The sequence below is a fragment of the Phodopus roborovskii genome, unplaced genomic scaffold (genome assembly GCF_943737965.1).
Source record: "Phodopus roborovskii unplaced genomic scaffold, PHOROB, whole genome shotgun sequence".
Lineage (NCBI taxonomy): Eukaryota > Metazoa > Chordata > Mammalia > Rodentia > Cricetidae > Phodopus > Phodopus roborovskii.
This window is the reverse complement of record NW_026126448.1, coordinates 6,484,391-6,500,815: the sequence shown is the minus strand read 5'-3', so window position 1 is coordinate 6,500,815 and position 16,425 is coordinate 6,484,391. Positions and strand designations below refer to the sequence as shown.

Below are 16,425 nucleotides of genomic sequence, written 5' to 3'. Positions count from 1 at the left end.
CTCTCTGCCCCCCAACACACACACACACACACACACACACACACACACACACACACACACACACACACACGCAATCCCTAACTTCACGAGAGGTTTTCAGATGACCCATATTTAGGCTTAGGAAGCACCTCTTTTATAAGCCCATGTAAGCCCAAGATCAAGACCATGTGGATCCCTTCGATTTTTTTAATTTTTTTTTTCCACTGGCCAGAGGGATTGATCTCCTTATTACAAACTCAGTCTGATTTCTAGGCGGTGAGCTGAGCAGCTATATTCTAGCTCCTGTATCAGACACAGCTATCAGCAGAAAGACTTCCAAACCCTCTGCAGCCGTGTCAGCTCTGATTGAGGCTGTCTACTTTTTGTTCAGCAAACATTAGCTGCCTGTTGTGCGCATAGCTGGCGTCAACGTAGGGAGAAAGCACTGAGCTAGCTCCCTTTGAGGTCTTCAGTTCCAAATCTAGCCATCCAGGGCTAGAAGTTATGTGCGCAACACTCGGTATCTTTCTTTACCCGACTGCGCGGCTTTTCTGAGCGTTACGGCGCCCTCCTCCTACCCCCAGCACGGCGCAGGCGGGGACCCACCGGTTTCGCTCCTGGTTCGCAGCGCAGAAGGGAGGACCCTAGGGAACTGAACCACTGCCTCTGGTCGCCCAGCCCTGTTTTGGCTTGGGCACATGGAGGGGACTGTGGAGTCCCAGACGCCTGATTTGCGAGACGTGGAGGGCAAGGTGGGCAGGAAGACCCCCGAAGGGCTGCTCCGCGGGCTTCGAGGCGATTGGGAGCTGGGAACCTCTGGGGACCTGCTGCTCCCGGCGGCACCCAGCACCGGCCACGGTCTGGGGGACAAGATCATGGCGCTGAGGATGGAGCTGGTGAGTGTGGGTGCTACAGGCCACAGGGACCGGGTCCTCAGCATAAGGCCGTTTGTAGGGACAGGCGCAGGTTCCAGTAGTTAGGCTGCCGAAGAGGGTCCCTCCTAGATCAATCCATAAACCGGGGTTGAAAGTGGAGAGAAGTGACGTCTCATTACCTCATGACCTCTCACTCCTAAGGGTGAGTGAGGGTTGGTAGATCCTGAGAACTGGAAATAGTAGGCACAGCTCTTGGAACTTTTCCCTGCTCAATAATCCGGAGGAGGGAGACAAGGGCTAAGCAGTACAAAAAAAAAAAAAAAAAAAAAAAAAAAAAAAAAAAAAAAAAAAAAACAAAAAACAGTGCAGCGCAAATTCTACCCATTGGCATCCAAGGTCACCAATTTCCTCAAACCCCATAGTAAGGCAACTGTTTTTCTACCCACTCCTCTGATAAACTGGGGGAAGGTTTCTTCTCTAAGACCCCAGGGTGTTCAAGTCAGGCAAAAAAGATGTGGTGAGGTAGTACTTGCTGAAAACTGCCTGCATTAGGGGCACACTAAAAACATGTCATTTCCCTAAGCATCCCACCATCGTGGTACTAAACATTCTACGACCTTAAAGGAGACAGAAGTGACACAGTTGGCCTTTCACCTGGGACTCATTCTCCTTTCAGGCTCCCAGGGTCTCTCTCACTTGTACCTTCTTGGGGAGAAGGGAAGGAAATAGTAGCACCTGGCCTTCCCTGGAGCTGTTGGTTTAGATTCTGAGCCAAAAGAGCAGGTGGGCCCCAGCAGCTCCCCCAGGGCCCTGGTTCCGGCAAAACAGATGAATTACACCTGCCCCCACTTTGCATCCAGTTCTGGAGAACTGAGGAATTGCCAGCTACTTGTGGGCTCAGAACCAGAAGCCCACAGTGACTGAGCCGGTTAATAAGTCTTCTTGGGGCCCCACTGTGTGTCCAGCCTTGTGTCAAGCATATTCGGAAGGGTGGGAGGAAGGACATGGGACCTCCAAGCCAGCCCAGGGCTCTCCTGGGATGAGTGCTCAGAGAGGGTCCCTGGGGGCAGGGTATGAATGCCAAGTGTATGCTTGGCCTTGAAGGCTGTAGTTGAATGCCAAATTCTCCAGAGCAGGCCTGTGACTGTACTCACCTCTGAAAGAGGCCTGGTTTGCCTCATTGTACAAACCGCTCAAGATATAGATAGAGCCTACCTGGCTTATTCTTTGAAAAGTAAGTTGTTTTGAGACATGGGCTCACTATGTAGCCCAGACTGGCCCCCAAACACATATCCCTCTTGTCTCAGCCCCCTGAATGCTGGGATTATGAGCATGTGCCACCACACCCAGCTAGAAACTAAATTATACTCGAATATAAGCCATGTGTCCCAATGCCCAGCATGATACATGGTATTTTTCTTTTTTAAGAATCTTAAGCTAGTACTCAGGAGGCAGAGACAGGCAGATCTCTGTGAGTTCGAGGCCAGCCTGGTCTACAGAGCAAGTTTCAGGGCAGACTCACTCCAAAACTACAGAGAAAAAACCCTGTCTCCAAAAACCAAATATAAATAAAAAATTTTTTTTTTTTTTAGAAAACTGTGTTTGAAGACATTCTTCTGCCTATGTGAATGTGTGTGCCACATGCATGCCCATTGCCCATGGAGGTTAGAGAGAGCATCACATTGCTTGGAACTGGAGTTGTGGATGGTTGTGAGCCACTATGTGGGTGTTGGGAACCTAACATGGTTTCCCTTAAAGAACAAATGCTAAGCTGTCTCTCCAGTGCCATTTTTTTTTTCTTCTTGGAGGTGCTTGACTCAGGGCTCTGCACATACAAGGTGAATGCTCTGCATCTGAGCTGTACCACTCTCTGCTCCGACATGCTACCCCCTTCACACGCAGGCAGGCAAGTGCTATTCTGTACATGAACTTAGGCACTTGGCCCACAGTCACTCAAAAAGTAAGGCCAGGATTTGAGCTCAGATCATTTGACTACAATGATCATGAGAACCTACTCCATGCCAGACACTTTAAGGACATTTCATGTCACTGAAATAAGTTTCAAATGTCTGTGGGCTTGCTTCTCATACTGGAAATCTGGAGGCAGGCCTAACCTCTGACTCTCGTCCTGTATAAACTTTAGAGGAGTTCATTTAGCTTCTGGTTTTAACTCTTTATCTTTTGGTCTATCTGACCGGGGGTCTGAATCTTCCCACAAAACAGTGTTTTGGAGACCAGAAGAGGGAGAAGATCCATGTTAGGCTCCTTTCTACCCCCTCGGGCCAGGATAGCACTGATTTCTTCTTGTACTCTGCTCTAACTAGTGGTTTACAAGGGCAGTGCAGGAGATTTGAGGCCTGGAAGGCAGACCAAAGCCCTCTAAGGACTGTCCTCCAGTTGTCTGTCTCCTCTTTCCACTCTCCCCCTTCAGGCTAAGGTCAGCCTGCTTTTGGCTTTCCATTCTTGCTTTGTTTCCCTAGTCTCAAGTTGAGTGATGAGCCAGATTCTGAAATGTGTGGGAATGGCAAGCAATGGCAACATCCACCCAAAGAGCTGTTGCTATGAGCAGCCACCTCCACAGAGCAGTTCATGAGAAAGCATTAGGCAAGGAATGTGGGAAAGGCATGAGTTCAAATTTTGTCTCCTGATGTATTTTGTGGTCTTAAGGAATCTTGTGTCTTCCTTGCCCTTACAGTTTTTTTGTCCTTTTATGGATGGAGGAAATAAGGGTGTAATTGTGGAACTAGACAACTGTTAAGAATTTCTATTTTAGTGGCAATAGTTAATCCCAACAGTGAGTTACCAAGGATCTAGAAACTGGTCTTCAGGTTTTTAACCTGAGGCCTGATTTGGGTTGAGCAAAGAGGGAGCCCTGCCTAGGACACCTGGGCTGGGCAGAATCTGATCTCCATATGGGGGAGAGATGGGAGCCTCCAGGGAAAAACTAGGTGGCCTCTACCTTCTGCTCTGTTTCCAAAGGGATGACATGTGATGAGTGTTTCTTTTTCTGGTGAGAAAGCCTTTTGCTTCTATTCTGGGGGGATGATGCTGTCACAGGGAATCCCAGTGTTGCAGGATTAAAGAATTTGGTGCTCAGGTTGGTTTCCTAAGCAACACAGTACAACTCAGCCTCTTGAGAATCATGAAACTGAACGAAAGATGCTCTGTGTAACCTTAGGCAGAAAACCTGAAGTGAGTTGGGCAGGAACTGCTCTCAGGGAGCTGATGACCTGCAGTAGGGAAGGAGGAGACAGTCTGGGGCTTGTACAGGAAGAGAAATGTTGTGGATGTGGGCTAGAGGTCTGCTCTGATGGACAGTGTTTGCTTGCCTTGATTGCAGAAAGCCCTGAGTTGAATCCTGGGTACTACATAAGACTGGGTGTGGCATGGCATGGCTGTAACCCTAGCACTCTAGAGATGCTCTGCCTCCCAGAAGAGCTGACCCAGAGTGATGTGGTGTCAGGTGTTTGCCATTTAGAGTTGGAGGACAGGACATTGTCTGGTCCAGTCTAACCAGTCTTAGCTTACACCTCCAGGTGCTCAAAATTCTCTACAGCAGTTGATTTCTCTACTGTTTGTCACATGAAAATTTTAAAAAAGTGATACATTTATTACTTTTTTTCTATGTTTGAGTGTTTTGCCTGTTTATGTATATGTGTGGGCCACATGTATGACTGATGCCTGCAGAAGTCATAAGAGGGCTTCATATACCCTGGAACTAGAATTAAGGATTGTTATGAGCTACCCTGTAGGTGCTGGGAACTGAACTTCAGTCTTCTTCCAGAAGAAGTGAAGCCATGCATTGTGGCACACGCCTTTACTCCTAGCTCTGGGGAGGCAGAGGCAGGTGCCCTTACTTGCTAAGTCATCTTGCTGGTCCTCCAAGTCCTTTTTAAAAATATCTTTTTATTTTGAGACTACTTTTAATAAAACAGTTGTCCAGGATGTCCTTGAATTTACAGTCCTGCCTCCACCTCAGTAGCTGGGATTACAAGCCCATTTCTATATGAATGTATTAATCTGGTTAAAAGTTAAACTAAATAAATCTAAACTTAAAAGCAGTAATGTACTGGGTATGGTGGCACACTCTTTTAATCCCAAGATTTAGGAGGCAGGGTCTAACAGATTCCTGTGGTTTGAGGCCAGTCTGGCATGCACAGTGAGTTCCAGGCCAGCTAGGGGTACATAGTGAGACCTGTCTCAAAAACAATAGCAACAAATGTTGTGGCAAGATCTTGATTTACAAAGAAGTATCTAGACTTGAAGCTAAAGAGATGGACAACAGTCATTACAGGCTTTTGAATGCAGCTGCCTAAATGTTTATTCTCTCTGAACACTGCAAAGCATAGGGGCAGGTTCAGACTTGTCCTTGAGAAAGGTTAACTCAGTACACTTGAGCTGGGAGGGACCCCTGGAGATTACCCTGTAGATCACACCTACTTCCGGAAAACTAAAGGGAGACTAAAAGCCCCAAATCCCCAGCCACTGAGATTCTGACCCATTGGGATTCTGACCCTGAGCTCTACCTTCTTCCCTTGAGCCTTGTCACCAGTCCTTAGGGAATACAGAACCCAGTTAGCACCTTCTTGATTCCTCAGCTCCCATCTCCTTTTAGCCCAAACTGTTTCCCAACTGACACCTTACTAGCTAGCTGTTGGCTTCTAAGTCATACTGGTGAGTCTGGATTGACTTAATAGTTTGCTGTTGTTTTAACTTCCGCACAGTGGCTGCTCTTTACTGCAATTATTGACTGGCCTCTTTCTCTGGCAGTGGCCTCGCCGCTAAGGGCACAGCCTGGTGGGAATTCTGTTCCTGCAGGCACTAGCTCTGTTGTTGCCCTTATGGTAACCTTAGCTAAATTTCTTATTATTCTAGTTATAAATATAAATATAACTTAAAACTCAAGATTCAAAGGCTAGGGTGAAAACCTGCTAGCTCAGAGAGGCTGAGTCACAACTAGCTGACCATGGCACCAAACTACAAAAAGCTGTGCCACTCCAAGTCCCCCTACTCCTTCCTGTGTCTATCTCTCCTGGATGCCCTATGATTACTTTCTGTCAACTAGTTGCTAACTCAGTCTCCTGACTCAAGATTAATTTTATTTAATCAACACAAATGCATATTCAGGGTTCACAGTATAATCGAATATGAGTATCCCCAACAATTTACCTTGAATTGGAAGTCTGAGGCCCAGTCAAGATGGATTTTGGATTTGTGGGTGTGCGTGTGCGTGTGCACATGCATGGCACATGCATGTGCTGAGGATTGGACCTGCTAAGCAGGTACTCTGCATTAATTATAAGTCTGGGTTTGTTAGTTTTTAAAGAGATCTCACACTAGCCTCAAACTCCTTTGAAGTTTTGAAAATGTTTATTATTTTTATGTGTGTGTGTGTGTGTGTGTGTGTGTGTGTGTGTGTGTGTGTGTATAATCAGAAGAGGGACTGGATATTTTTTTAAACAATTTTATTTATTTATTTATTTTTGCCTGCATGTCTGTCTGTGTGAGGATGATAAATCCCCCTGGAACTTGAGTTACAGACAGTTGTAAGCTACCATGTGGGAGCTGGGGATTGAACTCTGGTCCTCTGAAAGAGCAGCCAGTGCTCTTAACCCCTGAGCCTTCTCTCCAGTCCCAAGGATTGGATTTTTTTGAGCTGTAGTTTATAGGAAGTTGTGAGCCACCTCATATGGACACTGGAACCAAACTCCAGTCCTCTGCAGGAGCAGCAAACACTTAACTGATGAGCCATCTCTTTTCGCAAGTCCCTGGCCTCAAACTCTTGTTCCTCCTACCTCAGCCTCTTTTATTGTCTACTTCTTTGATTTTTGTTTTGCTTTGCTTTTTTGAAAGGTTTCACTTTGTAGCTCTGGCTGTGCTGGAACTCCCTCTGTAGATCAGGCTGGCTTTGAACTCAGAGATCTGCCTGCCTCTGCCTTCCAAGTGCTTCTTCAGCCTCTTTAAGTGCTAGAGTTAGTTATAGGCATAAGCCATCACAACCAGTCTTGTTTTATTTTATTTAATTTTGAAACAGGATCTCATGAAGCCCAGGCTGGTCTTAAACTGCTAACATAGCTGTAAATAACCTTGAACTTCTGATCCTGCTGTTTCCATCTCCTGAGTCCCTGGATTACAAATGTGTATGACCACACTTAGTTTATCAGGTGCTAGGAAACCCAGGGCTTAGTGCCTGCTAGGCAAATGTTCTCCCTGCCGAGCCATATCTGCAGCCCTGTGGCCTCATATTTTAATATTTAACCAATGTAGAAAATGCATACCCAACAGCATTTGAAAATGCTGTGAAGTGAATGATGATTTTGTTTGTTTGATACAGCATTTCTTTGTGTAGCCCTGGCTTGGCTGTCCTGGAACTCACCCCATAGGCCAGTCTGCCCTCAAACTCACAGAGGTCCGGCTGCCTCTGCCTCCCAAGTGATGGGATTAAAGGCCTGTGCCACCTCCATCTGGCTGGCTGTCCATGTTGGACCACAAGGTTAGGGAAACACTGGGGAGCTCACAGCCTAGAACCTGGAACTAATTTCTTTTCTCACTCTTCAGGCTTACCTTCGAGCCGTTGATGTGAAGATCCTGCAGCGGCTGCTGACTTTGAATGAGGGTATCGAGGCAGTTCGCTGGCTGCTGGAGGAGCGGGGGACACTGACCAGCCACTGCAGCAGTCTCACCAGCAGCCAGTGTAGCCTGACAGCTGGCAGCCCTGGCCGCTCAAGGCGGGGCAGTTGGGACAGCCTGCCAGACACCAGTTCAACTGACCGGCTGGACAGTGTCTCTATTGGCAGTTTCTTGGACACTGTGGCCCCCAGAGAGCTGGATGAGCAAGGACCCCCTGGGCCTTCCTGTCCTGAGATTGACTGGGCAAAGGTTATACCCAGTGAAGACAGGGCCAGGACAGAGGTGGACATGACATCCACTGAGCTAGGGAGCTTAACAGCTCCTTGGAAGCTCCCAGGGGACAGGCTTCAAGGTGGACCACCTGAGACATCAGAGGATGACAGTGCTAAGCAGGGCTTTGAGGCTCATTGGTACTGGGGACAGTGCCAGGATGATGTGACCTTCTTGTAAAAACTTTCCTATTTGTGCTTTGTGGCTCTTTCAGTTTTTGGCCCAAGTTTCCCACGATATTCTCTCAACCTCCGACTAGACAGAAGCTACACTGAAATCACTTACCACAGAAGCCTGGCTTCTCTCTCTGGTCCTTGGGGAGCCTCTGCATTTTTCTCTCAATTATTGGGTCCCTAGAGCTATTTCCATAGAGATACTGGCTTTAGAGACCGAGCCTGTGGCTCCTGATGTAAGGGCATCTCCACACCCCTCCCCAGTGAGGTGAAGTTTTATGAAACTTAGGGCCTCTAGGGCATCACTGAAGACGAGATAGGGGAAATAATCACCTCATCCAAAGCTTGGGAGCTTGGGATGCCTCTTACAAAAATGGAGACTTGAGGAGGGGCATTCAGGGCCAAACCTCCACGGATTGGCCCCTAGACGCCTTTGGAGTTGGGAGACCAACCCTTTCCTGCCTTTCATGATACAGGAAGGGTGCTTCCTCTATAGCAGTCCGGTTGGTGTGACTGGTCTGTAGGGAGGTTATCCAAATCCCTGTAGTCCTGCCATTGCCTCTCAAGAGAGGGGACAGACACATCGCTCTCTGTAGATGTCTGTGCTGCTCTTATCAAGTTCTTATTTTTCAAACATGGGGTTTTCATTTTGTTCTCAAGGGTCTAACTTCTGTGGCCACATCCATGTTCAGTGCTGCAACAATACTCTTACTGAGTGAGAAACCTCAGCTCTCAGATCTGCTTGGCTCACTTTGCTGCAGACCCCTGTCTGGCCCTGGCCTGCCCCTATCCTGCTTCCTGCCTCCAGATCTGCCTGCCACTGAGTTAAGCTTGAGTGCCTTCACTTCTCAGTTTCCTCTGCATTTTTATGTGCCTCTCATCCCAGCGTTGTTTGGAAATAAGGAGAGTGAGTTCTCAGGGTTCTGGGGACACTCTTGGATGGCGGGATGATCTTGCCGTCTCTGACTCTGTGCTCACCCTTCCCTCATCCTGGCCACTCTTCCACAATTTGGTCATAAGGACGCCTTCCTGAAGTTGAGACATAAGGAAGCCCATTGTCAGAGCTACACTGTGGGAGTGTGGCAGGAAAAGACAGAGACTTTGTGATCCCTGTGCCCCATCAGGGGGAAGAGACTGGAAAGTCCTGTAGGAGCTTGAGGGGTAATCAGGAGAGGCTCTAGGGTTGGATTCCAAGGCCCTAGCTAATTACACCAGAGAAGAAATTCAGGGAACTTGCCATTCTGGGGCTCAGGGAAGGGGCAGGCCCAGAGAAGAGGGTGACAAAGGCTGTGGTTAATACCTAAAAAAAAAAAAAAAAAAAGCCTGGAACTCAGGAGGCAGAGGCAGATAGATCTCTATGAGTTTCAGACCAGCCAAGGCTCGCTCTCAAAAAACAAAGAGCTGGCTGGTGGTGACTCACACCTTTATCCCAGCACTTGGGAGGCAGACACAGGAGGATATCTGTAAATTCAAGGTCAGCCTGGTCTACAGAGCAAGTTTCAGGACAGCCAGGGCTACACAGAGAAACCCTGTCTCCAAAAACCCAAACCCAAACCCAAACCAACAAAACAAAAACAAAGAAACCAGAGTGATTTTTTGTAGATTAGCTCTTTGAGTCCCGGGTAACTGCCCTGTCTTTCCAGGGTCCTGAAATTGGATTACCGGAGGGGAAAGAGTAATCTTTGTTCAGGGGACCCTTCTGAGTTGAAGGAGTCCTCTCCAAAACAGTCATTTTCTGCTTTCTAGAAATTCCATGTTGGGGAAGGAAGGTAACCAAGCTGATCTTGTCTACTCTCCGGTCTCCCCAGCCCCAACACCTCAACAGTTTCATAACCATCAATCCAATAGCAAGCAGTTCAGCCTCTGGCTCTCCTGTAGACCCTCCTCTCCCCTGCTGTCAGTAATGCTATTTCTACAACGACCTCAGCTGCTTTTCTGCGTTGTCAGACTTCTCTCCCAGACCCCACTCTGGACTCAGACCTCTCCTTACTGCCTCATAGTTCTGGGACTAGAGTTTTGGATGCCCTGTCCCAGTTCACACTCTGAGTCATCTATGGTGTTCCTCGGACAACCTTTCCTCTTTGAAGTTGTATTCCATTTCTGAGTTACATTTCATCGGCTATAAATTTAGGAGCCGAAGAGGTTGCCTGCCCCCTTGTGGCCATATGCAACATTGCTGGAGTTGTTGGGTGGAATTTCCAAGTTCAAATGGGATTCGGTCTAGCCTTTCAGGAGACCAGCCGCCTCACTGCACAGAGAATCGGGCTGAGAAGTGGCATAGATTTGCCCAGTTCTACCTGTTGTGGAACTGTAGCAATGGCCATGTCAGAGAACCTACTGCCTCCTGCAAACCCACAGCTCCGTCTTTTTTCACACCCCAGTGCCCAAAGGAACTGAAAACTTCCTCACTGTAAGATTTGAGACATAACTGGGTATGGTGCCACACACCTGGCATGTAACCCCAGGGCTTGACAAGTGGATACAGATTAGGAGTTCAAAGTCATCTTCAGCTACATAGCTGGCCTGGAACATGTGGGCAATGCTGCCTCAGCTTCCTGAGTGCTGGACTACAAGTGTGAGCCACCACACTTGACTTTGGGTACCCTGTCTTAACACCTTTAGACTCCATTTCATCATCTGAGGAGTCCACAGGAAATGTATCCCTGGTCTTTCCCATATGCCTCTAGCCTGCTGGATGAGGCTTGGATGTCCTGCTAGCATGGGCTTTATGATTATAGATAGGAGCTGTTTGGAGCTCAGAGACATGGGAAGAGGTAAGAGATGCAGAGAGACAATGAAATGAGAGCAGGGTGAAAGCCTGAGTAGGGAAAGCACACTGCTCTCTGAGCATGCTGGGGCCATCCTCAGCACTCATGATGCAAAGATGGTAGCCGGGAGAACAGGACCTGGGAGGGGGAAGATGGGTCTGGCCAGCCTGAATCCATCTGTCCAGGGGAGAGGTCAGGTGTTAGGGTATTTAAAGGGAGCTGGGAGTGGTGGTGGCGGTGAGGCTGAACCTTAGGTTTGATGGAAACCGAGTGGCAGTTTCAGTTAGAAATGTTTGGGGTTATAGTGAACACAAGCTCATTGTGGGGATGGTGCCAAGTACATGCTGAGTATTCAATTACACACATTCAAAGAATAATGAATACGTATAAGCCCACAAGGAAATGTAATGTATGAAAAGAAAATTAACTTGGTTTATACATTTTAAAACATTGTTTCTTAATCGAATAAACAGCTCATTGTTACCAACATATTGTTGTATAGAAATTTGCTAATTTCAGATAGGTAACAAGTTATGTTACAGATAAAGTCAAGGTGATTGTAAGGCCTTCCTAGAAATCCATAACTTCCCATTTCACCCCCTCAGTCACTCTTATTCTCCTAGGAGATCAGGCAGTGTATTGGTTTGCTGTTGCTGATATAATAGATTACCACAAACTCTAGATAGGCTGGGCTTGTTGGCACATGCTGGAAATTCTAGCTCTTGGGGTTGGGGCGGACAGGTTGCAAGTTTGAGGCCAGTTTCAGAAAGGGAAATCAGACTTGGGTAAAATCCTTAGGCTTCTTAAAGCCTGTGTTTTGTGATCAAGGTGGAGGGTTTCTGCAGGCTGGGTTCTTGACAGTGTCTCCTTTCCACTCAATGTGTGCTCCTATGCCTCTGGGCAGAGGTAATTACACTCCCAGGAGACTGACCCAGGCTCTTCCTGGGAAGCGCGCGCGCGCGCACACACACACACACACACACACACGTCTTCTTTTTATTTATTTTATTCCTTAGTGGTTAATTATTGTTGGTACTAGACCCATTTTTTATTTTTATTTCTTTTTTTCTTTTTTTAGTTCCTGATCCCTAGTCTTCTCTTGGACATAGGTCAATATATGTTTGGAAATGTATCTTTAAATATATATGTGTATGTATATGCTTATGCATGTGTATATGTATATGATTCTGGGCTTTTACATGTTTTAGTATGTATATATGGTATACTTTGATAGTAAACTAACTTCTATAATGATTTACTCTCATAATACAGTGACTTAACACAATATAAGACTTATTTTTCACTAATTCCACAAAACACAGATATTCCTAGTAGGACAACTCTCCTCCTCTCTGCCCAGGTCAGGCTCCACACTCCTTCCAGTTTCAGATAGTGATATCCTGATTTCTGCACTGTAAATTTTCCCAACAACTTTTACCCAGTTGTTTTACCATCCACTGATAATCCTTTTATTTCACTGGGATTAAAAAACTATGATTTCCTGACACTATTAGTACATCTTTGTTTATTAGTTCTGATTCCGTATGGAAAAAATTTCATACATCAGGACCATTTAGTTACCCTTAAATAAAGTTCATACCAGAATGATAAGACAAATGCTTATGTGTCTTCCATTCCCCATCCCACCCCCTTTTTTTCTTGAGACAGAGTCTCACATAGCTCAGACTGGCCTTGAAATCACTATATAGCTAAGGTTGACCCTAAACTCCTGATCTTGCATCCGTCTTCCAAGTACTGAGATTATAGGCCTACACCACTCACTATACCCGGTGCCACAAAAATAAACAGAATCCAAACGGGATCTTACTTTGTGTAGTGCAGGTTAGCCTGCAACTCAAGGATTCTCCTGCCTTAGACTCCTGGGACTAGAATCCCATGTGTATACTGACATGCCTACTTTTCCATGTCATTTTGTTTTCTATTTTGAGGCAGGATTTCTCTCTGTAGCCTTGGCTGTCCTGGAACTTACTCTGTAGACCAAGCTGGCCTTGAACTAACAGAGATCCACCTGCCTCTGCCTCCTGAGTGCTGGAATTAAAGGTATGTGCCACCACCGCCTGGCAAAAGTAAATTAAAAAAATATGTATACATGTGTGCACATATAGGACTATGTATGTGCAACATATGTATGCAGATGGCGATGGCTAAAAGAGGACATTAGATATCCTGGAAGTGGAAATAACAGGTGGTTGTGAGATGTCCTATGTGGGTGCTGGGAACTGATCCCTGGCCCTCTAAAAAGGCAGTAAGTGCTCTTAATCACTGAGCCATCTTTCCAGCCCTTAAAAAAAAATTAATTAATTAATTAAATAAATAAATCTTAAAATGGGACTGGGAATGTAGCTCAGGTGTAAGATAGAGTGCATGCCTAGCACGCAAGAGGCCAGAACATAAAATTAATGAAGCATGGTATGGTGGTGTACTCTGTAATTACAGCATTTGGCGGATAGAAGCAGAAAGATAAGTACAAAGTCATTCTTGGCTATATAGTAAGTTTGAGGTCAGCCTGAGCTACACAATGTCTCTAGAAGTAAAATAATCAAGAAAAAGTAGAGAAAAACAAGAGTAACCAAAAAAAAAAAATTTTTTTTTTTTCAAGATAGGGGTTCTTTGTGTTGCCTTGGCTGACCTGGAACTCATTCTGTAGACCTGGCTGGTCTAGAATTCAGAGATCCATCTGCCTCTGCCTCCTGAGTGCTGGGATTAAAGGCGTAAGCCACCACTGCCCGGCCTGAGTAATGAATTTATATATATACATATATGGATATCCTCTATCTGTTTTGAAGGCCTTTTTATCATCAGGGGTAGAGGTGCATGTGCCACAGTGCATGTGTGTAGGTCAGAGGACAGCATGTAAGAATTGTTTTTTCCTTCTACCATGTGGGTCCTGGGGATGGAACTCATAGTCAGGATTGACTGTAAGTGCCTTTACCCACTGAATCATCTCTCATGCCCATGAGAACCTGGGTTTAATCCTCAGAATCCACATAAAAAAGCTAAGGGTGGCAACTAGCACTAAGGGAGGGTGAAACAGGCAAGCCTCTGGCTCACGGGCCAGTCTTACTAGTGTACCTGGTGAATTCCAGGCCAATGAGACCATGTCTCAGAACACAAGTGGGGGCAGTGCATGATGAGTACCCAGTGTTGCAGACCATTACTTTAATTAAGTAAAGCTGTGTTACATTTGTTTATGCTGCATTTGTGTAATTATGGGAAGATGGGTTGCTGTTTTACCTTGCCCGTCTAAAGCAGCACCTGATTGGTCTAATAAAAAGCTGAACGATCAATAACTAGGCAGTAGAGGGATAGGTGGGGCTGGCAGGCAAAAAGAATAAATAGGAGGAGGAATCAAGGCTAGAGAGAGAACAAGAGGAGAGAATGAGGGAGAAAGAGATGGCAGCTGCCAGCCAGCCAGACACAGATTAGGACATACAGAATGAAAGAAAGGTAAAAAGCCCTGAGGCAAGACATAGATGAAGAGGAAACAGGTTAATTTAAGTAAGTAAGTAAATAAATAAAAAAAGCTAGCCATAAATAAGCATGAGCTAAGGCCATGTATTCTAATAAGTCTGTGCCATGATTTGGGAGCTGGTTGGTGGCCTAAAAGAAAACCTGCTACAATCCAGTGTTGTCCTCTGCCTTCCAGACACCTGTTCACACATCGGCCTACACACATCCACATATAAGTGCAACCGAGCACACACAACACAAGAATATTCAAAATTCAACACTGAAAAAGAAACAATCCAGGATGACAAGATAACAGGCCAGGAAAGGGACCTGTTGCTATGCCTGTTTGATTCCCAGAACTCAGTAGAAGGAGGTTTTGAACGTGGTGGTGGGGATGGAAGGAAAGGAAGGATGGGATTCAGAGAGATACCAGATTACAGGAGCTTGGGGATTTTACTTTAATCTGGCCATGATGATCTGGGTGGTCTTTCTCCTCAAATCATGGGGATTAACATTACTATTGTCCTTCTGTTTGTGGTGCTGTTAATCCCAGTGATTCAAGGAGAAAGACTGCCAACCCAGAGGGACAACAGCATGGTGGACGATCGTACAGGCCTCAGCCTGAGACGTGGTGGCATCTCTAAACATAATCAGAGCAATGTGCAGAGGAGGGAGCTTTTTAAAAAAGATTTATTATATATACAGTATTCTGCCTGCATGTATATTTGCATGCCAGAGGAGGGCACCAGATCAGATCTTATTATAGATGGTTGTGAGCCATCATGTGGTTGCTGGGAATTGAACTCAGGACCTCTGGAAGAACAGTCAGTGCTTTTAACCTCCGAGCCATCTCTCCAGCAAGGGGGCCTTTTTTTTTTTTTTTTAAAGATTTTATTTTTATGTATGAGTGCTTGTATGCTTATCTGTTGTGAGTGCCTGATGCCCCCAAAACTGGTTTTGAGCTACTCTGTGTGCTGGAATCTGAACCTGTTACCTCTGCAGGAGCAACAAGTACTCTTAACCACTGAGCCATCTCTCTAGCGCCCGGAGACTCTGCTCTCATAACTTTTGAGAGTTGGGGAGGCTCAAGCAGAAGTCTACAGTCAGGCTCTCAGATTCCCAGGCTAGAGGCAGGAAGCAAAAGAGGGTGGGTCACAGGATATGACACCCCTTTGAAGTGAGTTTATATCAAGTTTGCTAGTTTGGGCCTTACAATGTCCCAGTAGGGAACCTGTCAGTATCTGTGAGGAGAGACTAGATTTTAACTTTTTCTTTTAAGACGTATTTTTTTTTTAAAAAGAATTATTTAGAGTGTTTGGCCTGGGTGTATATATTTGTATGTGTATGCCTGCTTTGAGTGCTGGGAGCAGGACTCCTCTGGAAGAGCTGTCCATGCTCTTAACTGTTGAGCCATTCCTCCAGCCCAACCATTACACTCTAATAAAAGAGAGCTACTGAAAGTTTATGGCTGCTAGGAGAGCAAAGCTCAGTTTTCTTTGGGGTTGAAAGCCATCTTTAATTCCAGCAAGGGACTAGGAGTAACAGATTCCATGACAGGCAGATAGGGAGAGGAGCTACGACTACATAATAAAGATGGTGAATTTTCAAGATGGCTGGTTGTTTCTTCATTCTCTTAACCTAAGCCAAAACCTGGAAGCTTAAAGGCCTGGCAGGCCTTTTCTCCTATTATAGGGACTCAGGCTTGTGGTTTAGTCCAACAAATTCAAGGCCCAACTAGGATGTGTTTACCCCAAAGTTATAGACCCTTCCCATCTGCCTTCCTGTCTTTAAATAAACTAACCAATCAGAAGTTAGGGGAGACCCTTAAAACCCCTAACCCTCAAGGAGAGACAAGGCTCTTTTGTACAGCGTCCTCCCCTCTGCTTGCAAGGGGTCCTTTTCTCTGTGCCCTTTGTGTCTATCCTCCCACACCTAATAAAAGCCTTTTTCCCTCTCTCTCTCTCTGTGTAATAGTTCTGCCTGTCCTAGAACTCACTTTGTATATATACCAGACTGGCCTCAAACTCAGAGAGATCCACCTGCCTCTGCCTCCTGAGTGCTGGGATTAAAAGCGTGTGCCACCAGGCTCCAGTACTTGGCACACTTTAATTCGCGTTTGAGATTAACCCCGCACGGGAGGTACTATAATATTACTTAGATAAAGGGAAACTGGTTTTGAGAGAATGGGCGATTATGTCTGATTTGAAAATCACAACTCCACCCCCAAGAAAAGGTGGCCTATTTCAAGAGATCTCAGAG

General features: G+C 46.0%; 1 protein-coding gene across 1 annotated transcript in view; it reads left to right on the top strand.

Annotated features, from left to right (window-relative positions):
* The first annotated feature begins 605 nt into the window (after positions 1-605).
* Positions 606-16,425, top strand: part of Rad54l (RAD54 like) — a 41,097-nt gene continuing 25,277 nt past the window's right edge. The window contains exon 1 of the mRNA XM_051188506.1: positions 606-875. Within this exon, the coding sequence (XP_051044463.1) occupies positions 678-875 (198 nt within the window). The 5' untranslated portion in view covers positions 606-677. The remainder of the gene's footprint in view (positions 876-16,425) is intronic.